The following is a 13,133-nucleotide window of genomic DNA, read 5'->3' as shown; positions in this document are numbered from 1 at the left end:
AAGGTGTGCGGTGGAGGCAGATGTGTGAGGTGCCCTCTGTGTGTGTGTGTGTGTGTGTGTGTGTGTGTGTGTGTGTACAAGTGCCCTAGTAAAAACATCCCGGGGCAGCCTTGCCTTCTAGAAAAAGTTGTCATTGTTTTGCTTTCTAGAGCATTTATGTCCCCTTCACTGACTTTCTGAGTTTAATTCAATATAAAATATTGAGAACTGAGGGGACTGTTACCAGATTTCTTTGAAGTGTATTATAAAACCACCTTTATTTAGCAGCTGCTCAGGAAGAGAATGGAGAGAAAGCACGGGGATCTACTGCCATCTGGTGGAGAACGTCGGCACTGCTGGCGTGGCAGGGAGAGGACCTAGGTCGGGTGCTGTGGCAATGGGCTGGTGCGTTTTGATTCATTTGCCGTTGTTGTTCAGTGCACTCACCGCGTGCCTGCTTCTCCAGGCTCTAACCTATCAGCCGCCCTGTGTGGAGGATGAAGCGAGCAGGGCCTCCTAAGTGCTGGGGGACAGTGCGGGATGAGGGTTACACATCCGGACTCTAGTTTGACGCCCAGGGTTCAGACTTACAGGTCACGTACCTGCCAGCCACGTGCCTCCTCGTGCTTTAGTTCCTGAGGAATGAGCCGGGTAATGCGTGCTGTCAGAGTAAGCACCACACATGAGTTTCTGCACCGTCGTTACCCAGGCAGATTTTACTCTAGGCCTCTCCATTCGGAGCCATAGCCGATGTCCAGGAGAACAGCTGCCCGGCCTCTTCACAGAAGGACTGGGCTGCCCAGAAGGACAGAGGGCAGGCAGGCAGCTCCGCAGCGGGACAGCATCAGGGCCTGCACACATCACTGCAAAGGAAACCATTCGTCAACCCACGTCCCTCTGAGGCAGCCCATTCTGTGTCACGCCGCTGTGGCGCACATTGCAGTCTGTGTTCTTGTTCGTTCCCTTCCTTTGAAAGGACTCTGCCTCCTCTGCCCCCAGCGCCCACAATCTGGTGTGAAGCTTGTTGGGCCATTTTCTCAGAGCAGCAGACAGTTTCCTCAGCCTAGAGAACAGTGTGGACCAGCACGACTTTACAACTCCAGACCATCCACGTGGAGCCAGAGGAACAAAAACCTCGAAGAACAACTGAATGCAAACCAGCGCGATCCCAGAAATGAGAGCAGAGGAAAAGCAGAACATCCAACCAATCACCTAACTGCCCCTGGGCCATGACTCGGACGTGCTCCACTGCGGCAAAGAAACCGGAAGGATGGAGTAAGAATCTGAAAACCACTTGTCCTCCAGTTTCTGAGAAGCTGGTAAGTGCCTTTCGATGGAGGAAGAGCTTTATCTCATACATCTTTACCTTGAATATTGGAAAATTTAAGCAAGGATCTATTTGTCAGAAACATGTTTTAATAGATACACTCAATTTTTCTGCAGGATGTTTATGTTCAACTTTTTTCTATGAGAGAAAGAATAGGCGGTATCAGAATCTGAACGGGAGATAAACAGACTTCTTCCTCTACTTCTTTCACAGAGCTACTAGCTGGCTAACAACGGGCCAAATTGGCTGGGCCTCTTTTGTGTCCTCCGATTCCCTCAGAGAAGTCAAAGCACATAAAGAAATGGCAACAGGATGGAGCAAGGAGAACTCCATCTTCATGAGAGACAGTGCACAGGCAGCTTTAGGGTGCAGTATCTGACAGCAAATCAAAGAGACTGAACGAGGCAAACAAGGGACAGCTGCCCGCGGCTAAGAAGAGATTGTTTCCCTGTGCTGCCTTTTCTCCCCCGTCCTCAAGGACCACCTTTACCCTCATGGCGCACCCATGCCGCTGCTATGTTGTGTAATTTGCAATATTTCAAAATCAAAAAAGAAATCCATTTTGTAACGAATATGCTCCTGTAGGACAGAATCCATTTCCTAACAAAAAATCATTCTCTTGCATAATAGTGCTGTCTTCTGTCCAAGCTGTCACACAAGCACAAGTAATGTCAACATCTACTTTTCTGCCCAGCCCTTGGAGACTATGTTCAGTACAGAGTAGCGCAGGTGCCTGGTGTGTCGGTTAGCAGTCACTGAGTAACAAACACTTCCAGAATGCGGTCTTCCCATTGCCAAGGGATGTCTGGCTCAGCGGAGCCCTTCTCGTGGGCTGAGCCAGGCTAGGCTGCTTTCAACCAGCCTCATTTCGTCTGCTATCTCCCACACCTCTGTTGGTGGCTACTGAGTTGCTTAGAGGCTGCCTGGTCTAAGCTGGGCTCAGCTAGGACTCCTTGACTCTGCTCCACGTGACCTGTCACTGTCCAGCAGGCAATGCTCACCCTACCACTGGGAAGGGTCTAAGAGGCAGACGTGCACGCAGGCCTCTTCAGGCTGAGGCTCTGAAATAGCAAGGAGTCACTCTCTCTCTCTGTCTATTGGCAGCAATCTGTGGCCAAAGCCAATCACTTCTGCGGGAGGTGCTACAAAGTCACAGTGTGGATGGGGTGGGAGGGAGCAAGAAGGGGTAGAAAATCATGGAAGGAAATGACCTAGAGCCTGTCTTCTTAGTAAATATGTTCAGAGCATCTATGGCATTGCATGCCTAGCAGTGCTATTAAAAGAACCTCAAAGTAAAATTCTTCTTCCTAGGAAATTTGTTCCTTATTGGTAAGGTTCTTAGGCATCCTTACAATTCATAGCTAGTACATGATAGGCTTTCAGTGAATATTTATTTGATGAATGCATTCATTTGTCATCAAAAGTACTTTTTTCAAACTCTCATTTCATAGACTCAGTTCTAAGGCACACAGGGGTCACATCTCAACATCTCCAAAATCGGAAAATAACTTACTATCAATGTGATTTTTTAAGTATTGCATCAGTAAATAGCATGTTTTACACTGACAGTATCTTGGATTGAATGAAATACAATTTATATGTTATGAATACTTTAGAAAATATCTGTGAATTTTTAGGCACGCTTTCTGCAAATTTCAATTGGGCAAAAATTTCATAGGATGACTCCATTCAATGAATATTCAAGCCTTCAGTAACCATATGAAATCTACAGCTACTAATTTATAAATGTAAAAGCCAGTAGCTGGCACATAGCAAGTTTATAAAATTTTGTGCATTTATGAACTTCTCAAATTTTTCAAATTGCTATTAAATTTTAAACATGTATCTCTTACTTAATGGAAGGTACAAACATAAGTAAAAATTATGTACATTTCTAAGCACTGATGCACTTAAAAGATTTTTATATTGTAGTGTTTGAAGTTAATCAAAGGTTTAAAAGTTCTAAAATATGAAAAAGTATCAAGCTGTATAAGAATTCTGAGAAGTTACAGAAGAAATATTGATAAAAAAATCTAGAAGAGACTCCCTAGAATGAATGTAATCATGTACTGCAAACAGGTCATAATAAAATTGTTTTAATGCTTGGCAGATAATTTTTTTTTTAATCAAAGACACAGGAAATGAGACACCTTGAGAAAAAATTGGCAAGAACAGATGGCAGAAAATATAGTCCACAGGGCCTGCAGATACTGCAGTTAGCAAATACTGATTATTAAACAACTATGTTTTCAATATTCAAGTAAATAAAAACCTAACATTGAAAATTCCAACACAAAAATGAAAACTATAAAAAAAGTACCATAGAATAGTTTTGAAAGAGAGAAATATAAAGCTTCTAACTGATAACTATGACGTTAGGGACGGGATGTTTGTACCCCTCCAAAATGCCTGTGTTGAAATCTTACCCTGTAAAGTGAGGGTGTCTACAAGTGGGGTCTGCTGGAAATAGTTGGGTTTAGATGAGGTCATCAAGGTGGGGTCCTCATGACAGGACTAAGGCTCTTATAAGAAGATGGGAGTCCAGGTTCCTAGACCACCCTCCTCTGTCATGCAAGGATATAACAGAAAGGGAGCCATCTGCTGGCCAAGAGGACTCTATAAAACAATCAGCTATCCCCTTGATCTTGGACTTCCAGTCTCCAGGTTGGTGGGAAAAAAATGTCTGTTGTTTAATAAAAAAAAAAAATCTTATAAAAGTTTATGAGAAAAGACCAACATAGGACATTGACATAGAGAACTATTTAAAGTGAAAAAATTCACTGAATTTATAAAATGTAAATCATCAGTAAAACATAACCTATACTAACTATATCATAAAAGAATAACTCTGAGCCTTGCAACATAAAGTATTGAGCAAATGAGCTAAATGGCAATAAATAAATACAATATTTTCTTAATAATTATTGACATCTACTAGGTCAGTGCATGTTCCACCCACCAGGTATGTCTACTTTAAGTGTATAGTCTTTTCATCTGCTCTGAACCTTCCTCTTTCTCCCACATTTTGGGGAAGTTGGAGGAAGAGGGCAGGAAGGAGTATGATAAGCTGTTCTTCAAACCACTGCTGCTCTCTCCCTGTCTCTCTCCTCCCCCTCCTGTGATTGCCAGGGCTTTGCACACCTCTCCCTTCCTGGGACCACAACCATAACATCTGGAAATAGGAACTTACCTGGGCTCACTCCCGCTTCCTGTTTTGCTAACTCAAACCCAAACCCACTTACCCACCTCCAGCAATGAAGTTCTTTTCTCTACTGCCTACTTTACAGAATGATTTTCAAATTAGATATCCTTGTCTTACAACTATGAAATTTTTAAAGAGAGAAATAAACTTGTAGCAAACACTGAACATAGAAAACAGAAACTCAAATTTCACAATCAATGTTACATCAAGATCTACAAAACCAGGAAGGTGACTAAGAGATGACTAAGAAAATACTAGTTGCTTTGTGGCTATTTACAAAAATACTATCCTTAGACTTTATTCATTTTCCACTGACTTGCAGGTTTAGATTTTTTTTAAAATTATCAAGAATTACAGCTTTATGAACTTTTTGGTGAAGTGGAAAGGGCAAAAGGCAAAACAGATCAACTCTTTTGGGAGAGATTATGACTAACATTTACAGAAGTGAGAACATTATCTTCAAGTGGACACTGAGCGATTGTGTGATGGCACGGATGGCCTTCTCATGGGAAATACTTTCAGAAAAGCTTTCTGAAAACGTTTGTGACACAATGGATACAAAATGGGGTTAACGAAGGAATTGAACCACTGGAGCCAAAAGGCAAATTTGTACCAGTTTGATTTAGTAAAGCTCTGCTCCTGAAGAATTGAATTAATAATTGTAGTCAGTGAATACGGAGCCCAGCAAATGATAAAAGCTCCTAAAAGAATGGCCAGTGACTTGGCTAATTTCCTGGCTCTGAAAAGTTCGAGACGTTCCCTTTGCTGAAGACTCAGGGAATCTGACTGCGAGAGGGAGCTCATTTTGGAAGCAATCACACTGCTGTTCTTGTGGGATCTTATGGAAAACAAGAGACTGCTCTTTCTTCGTGGTTTGTCTGAACCCAGGGAGGCAGCTGCTTCTTTCCATGCCGGAAGAGTCACCCTTAAACCTGGGTCCTGTCTGCAGGGGTATCCATGGTCATTGCTGAAAGAGGCAGAGGGGGGTCCAGGGTGGCTGAGGCACCTGCTGAAGTTCCCTCGCTTCCACAGGCTCCGGTAAATACATGCATTGAAATAAGCAACTAAGAAGATGGGGATCAGGAACTCCAGCAAGGATGTGAAGACAGCGATGTACCAAGTGTTTAAAAATCCAGGCTCACACTCGTTAGTGTCATTCTTTTTCCAAGACTCTGAAATCAGAATCATTGGCCCATTCGTCAAGAAGGAAAATACCCAAACAGCCACCATCTGAGTGACAGTCTTCCAGGTGCCAGTGTGCTGTACTCTATATGACACCTACGAGAGACCAAATAAATCAGTTTTGACATAATGAATGTATATTGATCACATAAAGCATCGCAGAAGATGAGGACATTAACTCACATGAGTATTGTGGCCTGTACAGGGACAGAGGCTTTAATTTCAGTGGAACCTGAGCCAAGAGGCCGATTTTATAAAGATTTTCAAGGGCAAAACTGTAATCTTCAAGGTTGAGCCTCTGACACTAAACTGTCAAGGTCACTATCTAAAATAAGACAACAATCTTTTTCTAACTCACAGACACTAATGTGAATGTTAAATAACTGAAATAGGGCGTATATAATTTCTCATCCTACAGACAGGGTCATGACCGTCATTCTGTTCAATACAGTACAATAATGAATGTCAAAAGGCATCAGCCATAGTGTAGATACTGTTTGATGATGTTTCATCAACAAAGGCAATACTTTTTAGGACTATGGAGATACAGAGAGAGAGAAATGCAGGTACTAGATCATAGTGCAAAATGCCTTTCTCGCAGTTCAAGAGCCACGGTTAATCTTTTTCCAACATTCTGAAGGAATCCACTCTGCAGTTCATGCTGAGCCTTCCAGGCGGGGTCAAGAGCAGAAAGAAAGGCTCTGTTTGTGTCACTCCCGAGAACGCTGACCACAAACAGAAAGACACTAGTGCTAGTGTTACCAGGCATTGCCAAATCACTTTTCCTGCCAGCGTTTCTATCTGATAGGTACAGTGCCAGTGGGTGAGGCGTAACCACTTCAACTGCAGCCAGTGCTGCTGTCTTTTGTAAGGGTGGAGAACGTTCTAGCTCCATATAGTGACAAAGTCAGGTTTCTCGAAAGGAAAATACGATTCCAAGAGTGAGGACCACCCCCGGACCACAGGCTCCTGTGTCAGACCCGATGTCCTTAAGGACATCTTCCAAATCTAAAGACACCTAAGGCCCACCACCTGAGGTTGTGAGGGATACGTGACTGAACCTAGACTTTTGGATGAGCTGAGCGTCTGGAACACGTAACTTCTCCAAGCCTCTTTTAGATATTCCCTCTGGCTCAAATGTCCCACATTTCTCTATTCCCTCATTCCCCCAAAAGGGAAATTATCTACCTAGGAAATAGGACCAGGTCTCCTTTTCACTAATTCTTCTGTATTATTTTCTCTGTGAGTTTTAAAGTCTTAGGCTACAGCATTGCCACATTTTAAAAGGAATCCAGCACCATTTCATGTTGAGATCAGCTTACCAATAGCTAGGGATAAGAGGAAATTGGTAATTTTTAAAGGTTTTTTAACTATAGGGAAGGGAGCCTTATTCCCCTGGACAGTTGGTACTTCTGAGGCTAAGTTATAATACATGCTGATCAGAAGGGTCCTGACCACAAACTCTCACATACGGTCCACTTTTCCCCCCTTCTCACATCCCTAATTAATACATCTCTTACACTAAATCTAATGATTATGAAGAGGGTAACAATACCCAGATGGTCACAAAACTGCATTTAGTTTTTTAATTGCTCTGTTCAGCCCTAGTAATGATATAATGCAATATGCAGAAAGTGATTTCTCTTTCATTATGCATAAGGTCAATGGAGATAATGGACATCCTAGGGACTTGAGAAGACAATGTCCATCTCTTCATCTCTGGGGAATGTTTTGACAGATACACAGTTCAACCACTGCTGGAGTCCAGACCCAGCTGGTCAGAGTGGCCTCCCTGAAATCAGCCAGGAGCCGAGGTCTTACTACAAAATATGTGAATTATTCAGGATAGTGCCTCTTACTCTACCCACTAAAATATCCAGATGTCCTGTCAGTCAGGTTTCTTTTGTGAGGCAGAGACGCCCACTGGAATGCACTGTGTTAATATGACATTACAGGACCAGTCTACGTGCCTGTTGTGAGTTGAACCGTGTCCCCTCAAAAGACATATTGAGATTCTAACCGCCAGTGCCTGTGAATGCGGCTTTATTTGGAAATATGGCATTTGCAGATGTAATCAAATTGAGATGGGAAATTTGTTGTATTGGATTAGAGTTCACTTTAATCCTACATGACTACATTAGGGTTCACCTAACCCAACATGGCTGGTGTCCTTGTAAGCAAAGAACAGCTACGACCATTGCCTGACTAGAGTGAAGTATCAACAAACTATGGAATGCCAAGAATTATCAATCATCTGATGCTAAGAGGAAGGCACACGTAGGTCCTCTAGAGCCTTCACAGAGAGGACAGCCCTGTCAACACCTTGATTTCAAACTTCCAGCCTCCAGCACTGTGAGACAGTAAGATCCTGTCATCTAGCCACTTCAGTGGCAGCCCTGGGCAAATGGTGCAGGGCCTGACCCAGCCTTCCAGCAGCACAGTTCCTATGGTCTTCATTTTACACTCAAGTTTCTTTCTTTATCTGCAGGTAAAGAAATACTCTTCTGTCTCCACCTTTACTCCATGAGCATTTTAATTTCCATTCCTTCCAGCTTTGATCCAGCCCGGTTCTCCCGCCTCCCTCATCCACTCTGCTTCCCCTACATGGAGTCTGCCCCTCCAGAAAACTTCTCTGAGCGCTCTAATCCCGTGCAGCCATCTGCATGGAGCTTTTCTTTTCCAATCTGTTATCAGATTTCCTTTTCCCAGGCCCAGCGCATCCTGTCTCCTATCACACTGTCTCTTCTACTTTGAGCTCTAGTAAGAGCCCAGCGTCTCACTGCCACCTCCCATGAGCTCCCAGGGGCTTGGAAGGCTTTCTTCTGGTTTCATGAGGTTCTGTGTGGTTTCACAAGTCTGGGCAGCGGAGGTACAAGTGCTATCTGGGGAGCCTGCCAGCGTTTACACACTCATATGCTCCTTTGTGATGACTTCATGAGGCTCTGTACTGCATGCTAAGGACAAGCACCCAGCCACCAGCCTGCACCAACTTTACAACCTGCACTGCCAGGAGCTCCCCAGGCAAAACACTCTCCCACTTTCTCTCTCTCTCTCTCTCTCTCCCTCTCTCTCTCTCCCTCTCTCTCTCTCCCTCCCTCCCTCCCTCTCCCTCTGTCTCTCTCCCTCTGTCTCTGTCTGTCTGTCTGTCTGTCTCCATCCACTTCCTTTCTGGACATCATTCGTTCTTCATCTCTGTAATGTCTAAGCACTTTTTCTAAATGGCCAAGCTGTGCATTTTCTGCTCACAAACCTATGGGTAGACTCAACAGCTTGGACAACTAGTGATGGAAATTGTAAGAACACCCAAAGAAGATTAAAAAAAAATGTATATGCAGAAACACAGGAAAAATTAAAAGCACAAACAGGAAAGATGCTGGTTTCAAATATTTAACTGCATCTAAAGCAAGAGATGTATTTTACATCATAACCAAGTACATAGACAGAATTCATAAAACAGTAGCTACCTTCATGATGTGCAAGGTACTCTGACTTTTCCTATTCTGTTCATATTTTTTCATTAAAAAACATCTAATCACAACCCACTGAACTGATTTCATGACTCAATAATGGGTAAAGGTCTGCCGTTTGAGAAATATGAGATTACTGATATATAAATTGTTAATCCAAAATGATACACACTTTCTCCATTGACCAATACAAACTTGAGTGGACCAGGCATCAGTGATGTTCCCAATTCCCAATGGTGGAGTTAGCTGGTTGCCTTACCACTTCCATAGTTCAGCCAGAGACCACATTTCCCAGCATCCTTTGCAACAAGGAAGGACAGTGTGATTAAGTTCTACCAATTCAATGTGAGTGGAAATGGCAGCATGATTCTGTACTACCTGGTTAAAAGAAAATACCTTGCCTTGGACATCTATCCTTCCCATTTCCTATCTGGAACCTAGAGTAACACAAACCTGACTTGAATCATGCAGAGGATAGTGACCTACAGCAGGGGCAAGCAAACTACAGCCAAGGAACGAACACGGCCTACCACTTGTTTCTGGAAATAGTTTTATTGGCACATAATCGAAGACTTTCTTTTGTCATGTATCATCTAGGGCTGTTTTGTGCTGCTGCAACAACAGAGTTGAGCAGTTACAACCAAGACCATGCGTCCTACAAGGCAGAAAATATTTACTCCTGGCCTGGGTAGTGAAAGTTGACTAGCCCCTGCCCTAGAGGGTGCACAGCCACCCTGTGAATGGGGCCCTAGGTGACTTTCTCCAGCAGAACCTTCCCTCTTTCCTGGGAAAGACAAAGAAACTTCTGTTCTGTTGGAGCCTCTTTGGAATCTCTTTGCCCAGGCATTTGTCCTGGACTTTATCTAACATCTCCTCCCTGTCCTGCTGGCTTCCAGGTCACCCAGTCCTCCAAGGTGGGACCCATCCCATCTACACTGCCAGCACAGCACCCAGACTGTCATAGTGAACTCACATGCTTGTGGATCTGCCCCCACATTGACCATAGTCCCCCCAAACAAATGTCCTGCTTAGTCCCTTTTCTATTCTAGCACTTAGCACAATGCCTGGTACACAGTAATTTCCCAAGGATTTGGGCCCCTGAGACTCAGAAGTGAAAGAAGCTTCCCAAATATTTCAAATCACTGCCCTATATTTCTATGCACCCCCTTATCCTATTCTCCAATGTTCTCTGTTTTCTCCAAGGTTCTCTTGCTGAGAATTTATTTTGCTTAATAATTCTTACTAATTCACTGATGAAACTATTCCAGATTTTGACTACGTTCAGATTTTCTTGGCAGAGGCCCTAAATTAGCCTTGGGACTTGCTTTCTCTGGCTGGTCCCACTATACAACCTGTCTTCTCTTTTGGCCATTCAGAATTAATTTTCTCATCCCATTCAAAAATCTGAGATTCTTTCTATTTCCTTACCAAGTTCTATCCTTTGGAAAATATTTAGGTCTCAATCTGTCTACAGAGTGGAACTGAGAAATTACTATGAACCTCATGTATATCCAACCTACTAAATATTCTGTATATCGCTCCTCAGTTCTCTTTGATGGCTTCCAACTTCACTGGCTTATCAGGGAATGACTTTCCTAAATCACACAAAGGCCAATGAGAACTTTATACCAGATAATAGAAGGATGGAATTCTACTGAGGTTTCTCTATTAACTACAGATTGGACCTAATTTTTTTGTTGTTGGGATGGGGATGCAGCTCAGTGGTAGAGCACATGCATGTACAAGTCCCTGAGCTTCATCTCCAGTACCAAAGGGGTAGGGAGCAAAATTCACAGTAAATCCATATAATCATCTTAGGAAAGTAAATTAACACTGGGACTTACAGCATCTGAGACTGACTGGTATCGATCATAGCTGATGAGGACAATGTTATACACAGATGCTGTACATAAAAGATAGTCAGTAAGGAGCCAAAATATACAAGTTTTCTTTCCAAGAGTCCAATCAGTCAGTGAGGAAGGAATGTAGAGAGGAATTGAGATTGCACCTGCACAGAGAGAAAAAATTGCACACGTCAGTGAATACAAAGAGGCATCTTCTAATGGATAGACAACACAATGATTATACTAAAAATGGCTTGATTATTGCTGTGATTTTGATGAGTGTTCCCCCAAAGATACATATATAAAACCTTGGTTTCCAAGGTGATGGCATTGGGAGGTGCTTTGGACCTTTAGGAGGTGGGGCCCAGTGGGAGGTCCTGGGGTCACTGAGGGCATGACCTTGAAGGGGACCATGGGACCCCAGTCTCTCAGTGTCTCTGCTTCCTGACTCTAGATGTGACCACAAACTCCAACATCTGCTCCCACCATTGCCCCCTCCATCACTTTCACTAGAGGCCAAACTGACCAGCCACCTAACCTTAGATTTGGACCTCCCAACTGTGAGCAACATAAACCTTTTCTCTTTATAAAGTTAATTGCCTCCAATGTTTTGGTATAGTAATGCAAAGCTGACTAACACAGTTATATATAGTAATTTATGTTATTTCATCCAGCAGTCCAGGACTGTTGTCCTATACCTTCTTTAAGTGTGATTTTTATAATACCTGTCTCTGAGCTAACTTCATTCATTCTTTTTGTTTGTTTGTTTGCTTGCTTTTGTAGTACTGGGGACAACACCCAGGAAATGCTAAGCATATCCCTCAACATCCTCTTTTTTCTTTTGACTACTGTATTTTGATACATGGTCTCAATCATATGCCCAGGCTGGCCTTTAACTTGCCATCTTCCTGCCTCAGCCTCTTGAATAACTGGAATTGCAGCCATGCACCAACATGCTCAGCAGCCTACTTCCCTTTTTTCTTCCTAAAACATCTTCTGAGTGTGTGTTTGCACATTTACTTCCTTGTCGCTCTTCCCTAAACTCAGAAAGTAGCCTCCTCTCTGTATCTTTCTCAGAACTTCCTTGGCAGAAGTGATCCTGTTACAGGCAGCTAAGTTAGATAAAATATTATAGGCAGTCAGATAGGGCTAGGCCCGCAAAGGAGTAAGAAGATGCCAGCAGATGAGATACCTCACAAGTGTGGGAGAGACAGGCACCTCCACTCTGGGCCAGACCTCAAGATAAAGGATAAACCAAATGCACCTACATACTTCCCACGGATAAACATCAGGGATTGATATTCTAAATAAGTACCATCAACTTGAGAAGGTCAAGAAGAGCCACTAACCCAACCCCTTACAGGAAAAGCCCCTGTTCTCTATTCATGCCCGCTTGCTACATGACTTGATTCCCCATTTGATCCTGATTTAATCAATTTTACCTGAGCAATTATACTTGTAATCTTATGGGTGGACCATAGTTTTGCCCCACCTGATGCCCATTTGGTGATTTCCCATTTTTCTCACCTTGAACCCACCTCACATCATGGATTTGCTGTATGAAATCCCTAGGAAAGGGAGGGTCCCTAGCAACCCATTTGGGACCCCTTCTGTCTCTCTCTCAGACAGAAGTTTCTTTTCCCCAATAAATATATTCTGCTCTTAACCTCCATTGTTCCTAAAATTCATTCTTCAATTTTAGAGAACATGAACTCATACTAGATATCTAGCAGGTTGGGAATTTCTTTCCCCTGTATCAATCCCTCTGTAAGTTGAAGGGAGGAGAAGGGGTTAGGGGAAAATGAAGAATCAAAATATATCATGTCCAGGTACAAATTCCCTATGATGGATGTGATCACTATGTAGATCTGAAGTGTACCAATGAAATCAATAATAAAAAGAAGTGACCCCTGTGCCACCTGCACTCTCCCAGCACTTTGCCACTCTTGTCTCTTCTCTGGTGCACTGATTACATTCCACATTATATCATAATCACCATTTAATCAGTTTCCCCTGAGAATTAGGACCATGTTGCAAATCAGTGTTTTAGTCCTCCCACATCCAGACTGACCTGCACCAGGGCCTGCATACTGGACTTCATAGCCACTAACATGTAGGGAACAGTGACAGTG

At 43.1% G+C, this 13,133-nt stretch overlaps 1 protein-coding gene across 4 annotated transcripts in view; it reads right to left on the bottom strand.

The window, feature by feature from the left end:
• Positions 1-260: 260 nt before the first annotated feature.
• Positions 261-13,133, bottom strand: part of Hrh4 (histamine receptor H4) — a 17,789-nt gene continuing 4,916 nt past the window's right edge. For 2 of the 4 annotated variants that reach the window (XM_005372722.2, XM_013505130.1), the window contains exons 2-3: positions 11,002-11,165; positions 4,663-5,786 (exon numbers count right to left, since the gene is read on the bottom strand). In XM_005372722.2, the coding sequence (XP_005372779.1) occupies positions 4,968-5,786; positions 11,002-11,165 (983 nt within the window). In that variant the 3' untranslated portion in view covers positions 4,663-4,967. Of the gene's footprint in view, positions 843-4,662; positions 5,787-11,001; positions 11,166-13,133 lie in introns of those variants that run through there. The other 2 variants (XR_259052.2, XM_005372724.2) reach the window with 2 other exon arrangements.

The sequence above is a fragment of the Chinchilla lanigera genome, unplaced genomic scaffold (assembly GCF_000276665.1).
Source record: "Chinchilla lanigera isolate Chin_1 unplaced genomic scaffold, ChiLan1.0 scaffold00001, whole genome shotgun sequence".
Taxonomy (NCBI): Eukaryota; Metazoa; Chordata; class Mammalia; order Rodentia; family Chinchillidae; genus Chinchilla; species Chinchilla lanigera.
The sequence above is the reverse complement of the archived record's forward strand: the minus strand, read 5'-3'. Positions and strand labels throughout refer to the sequence as shown.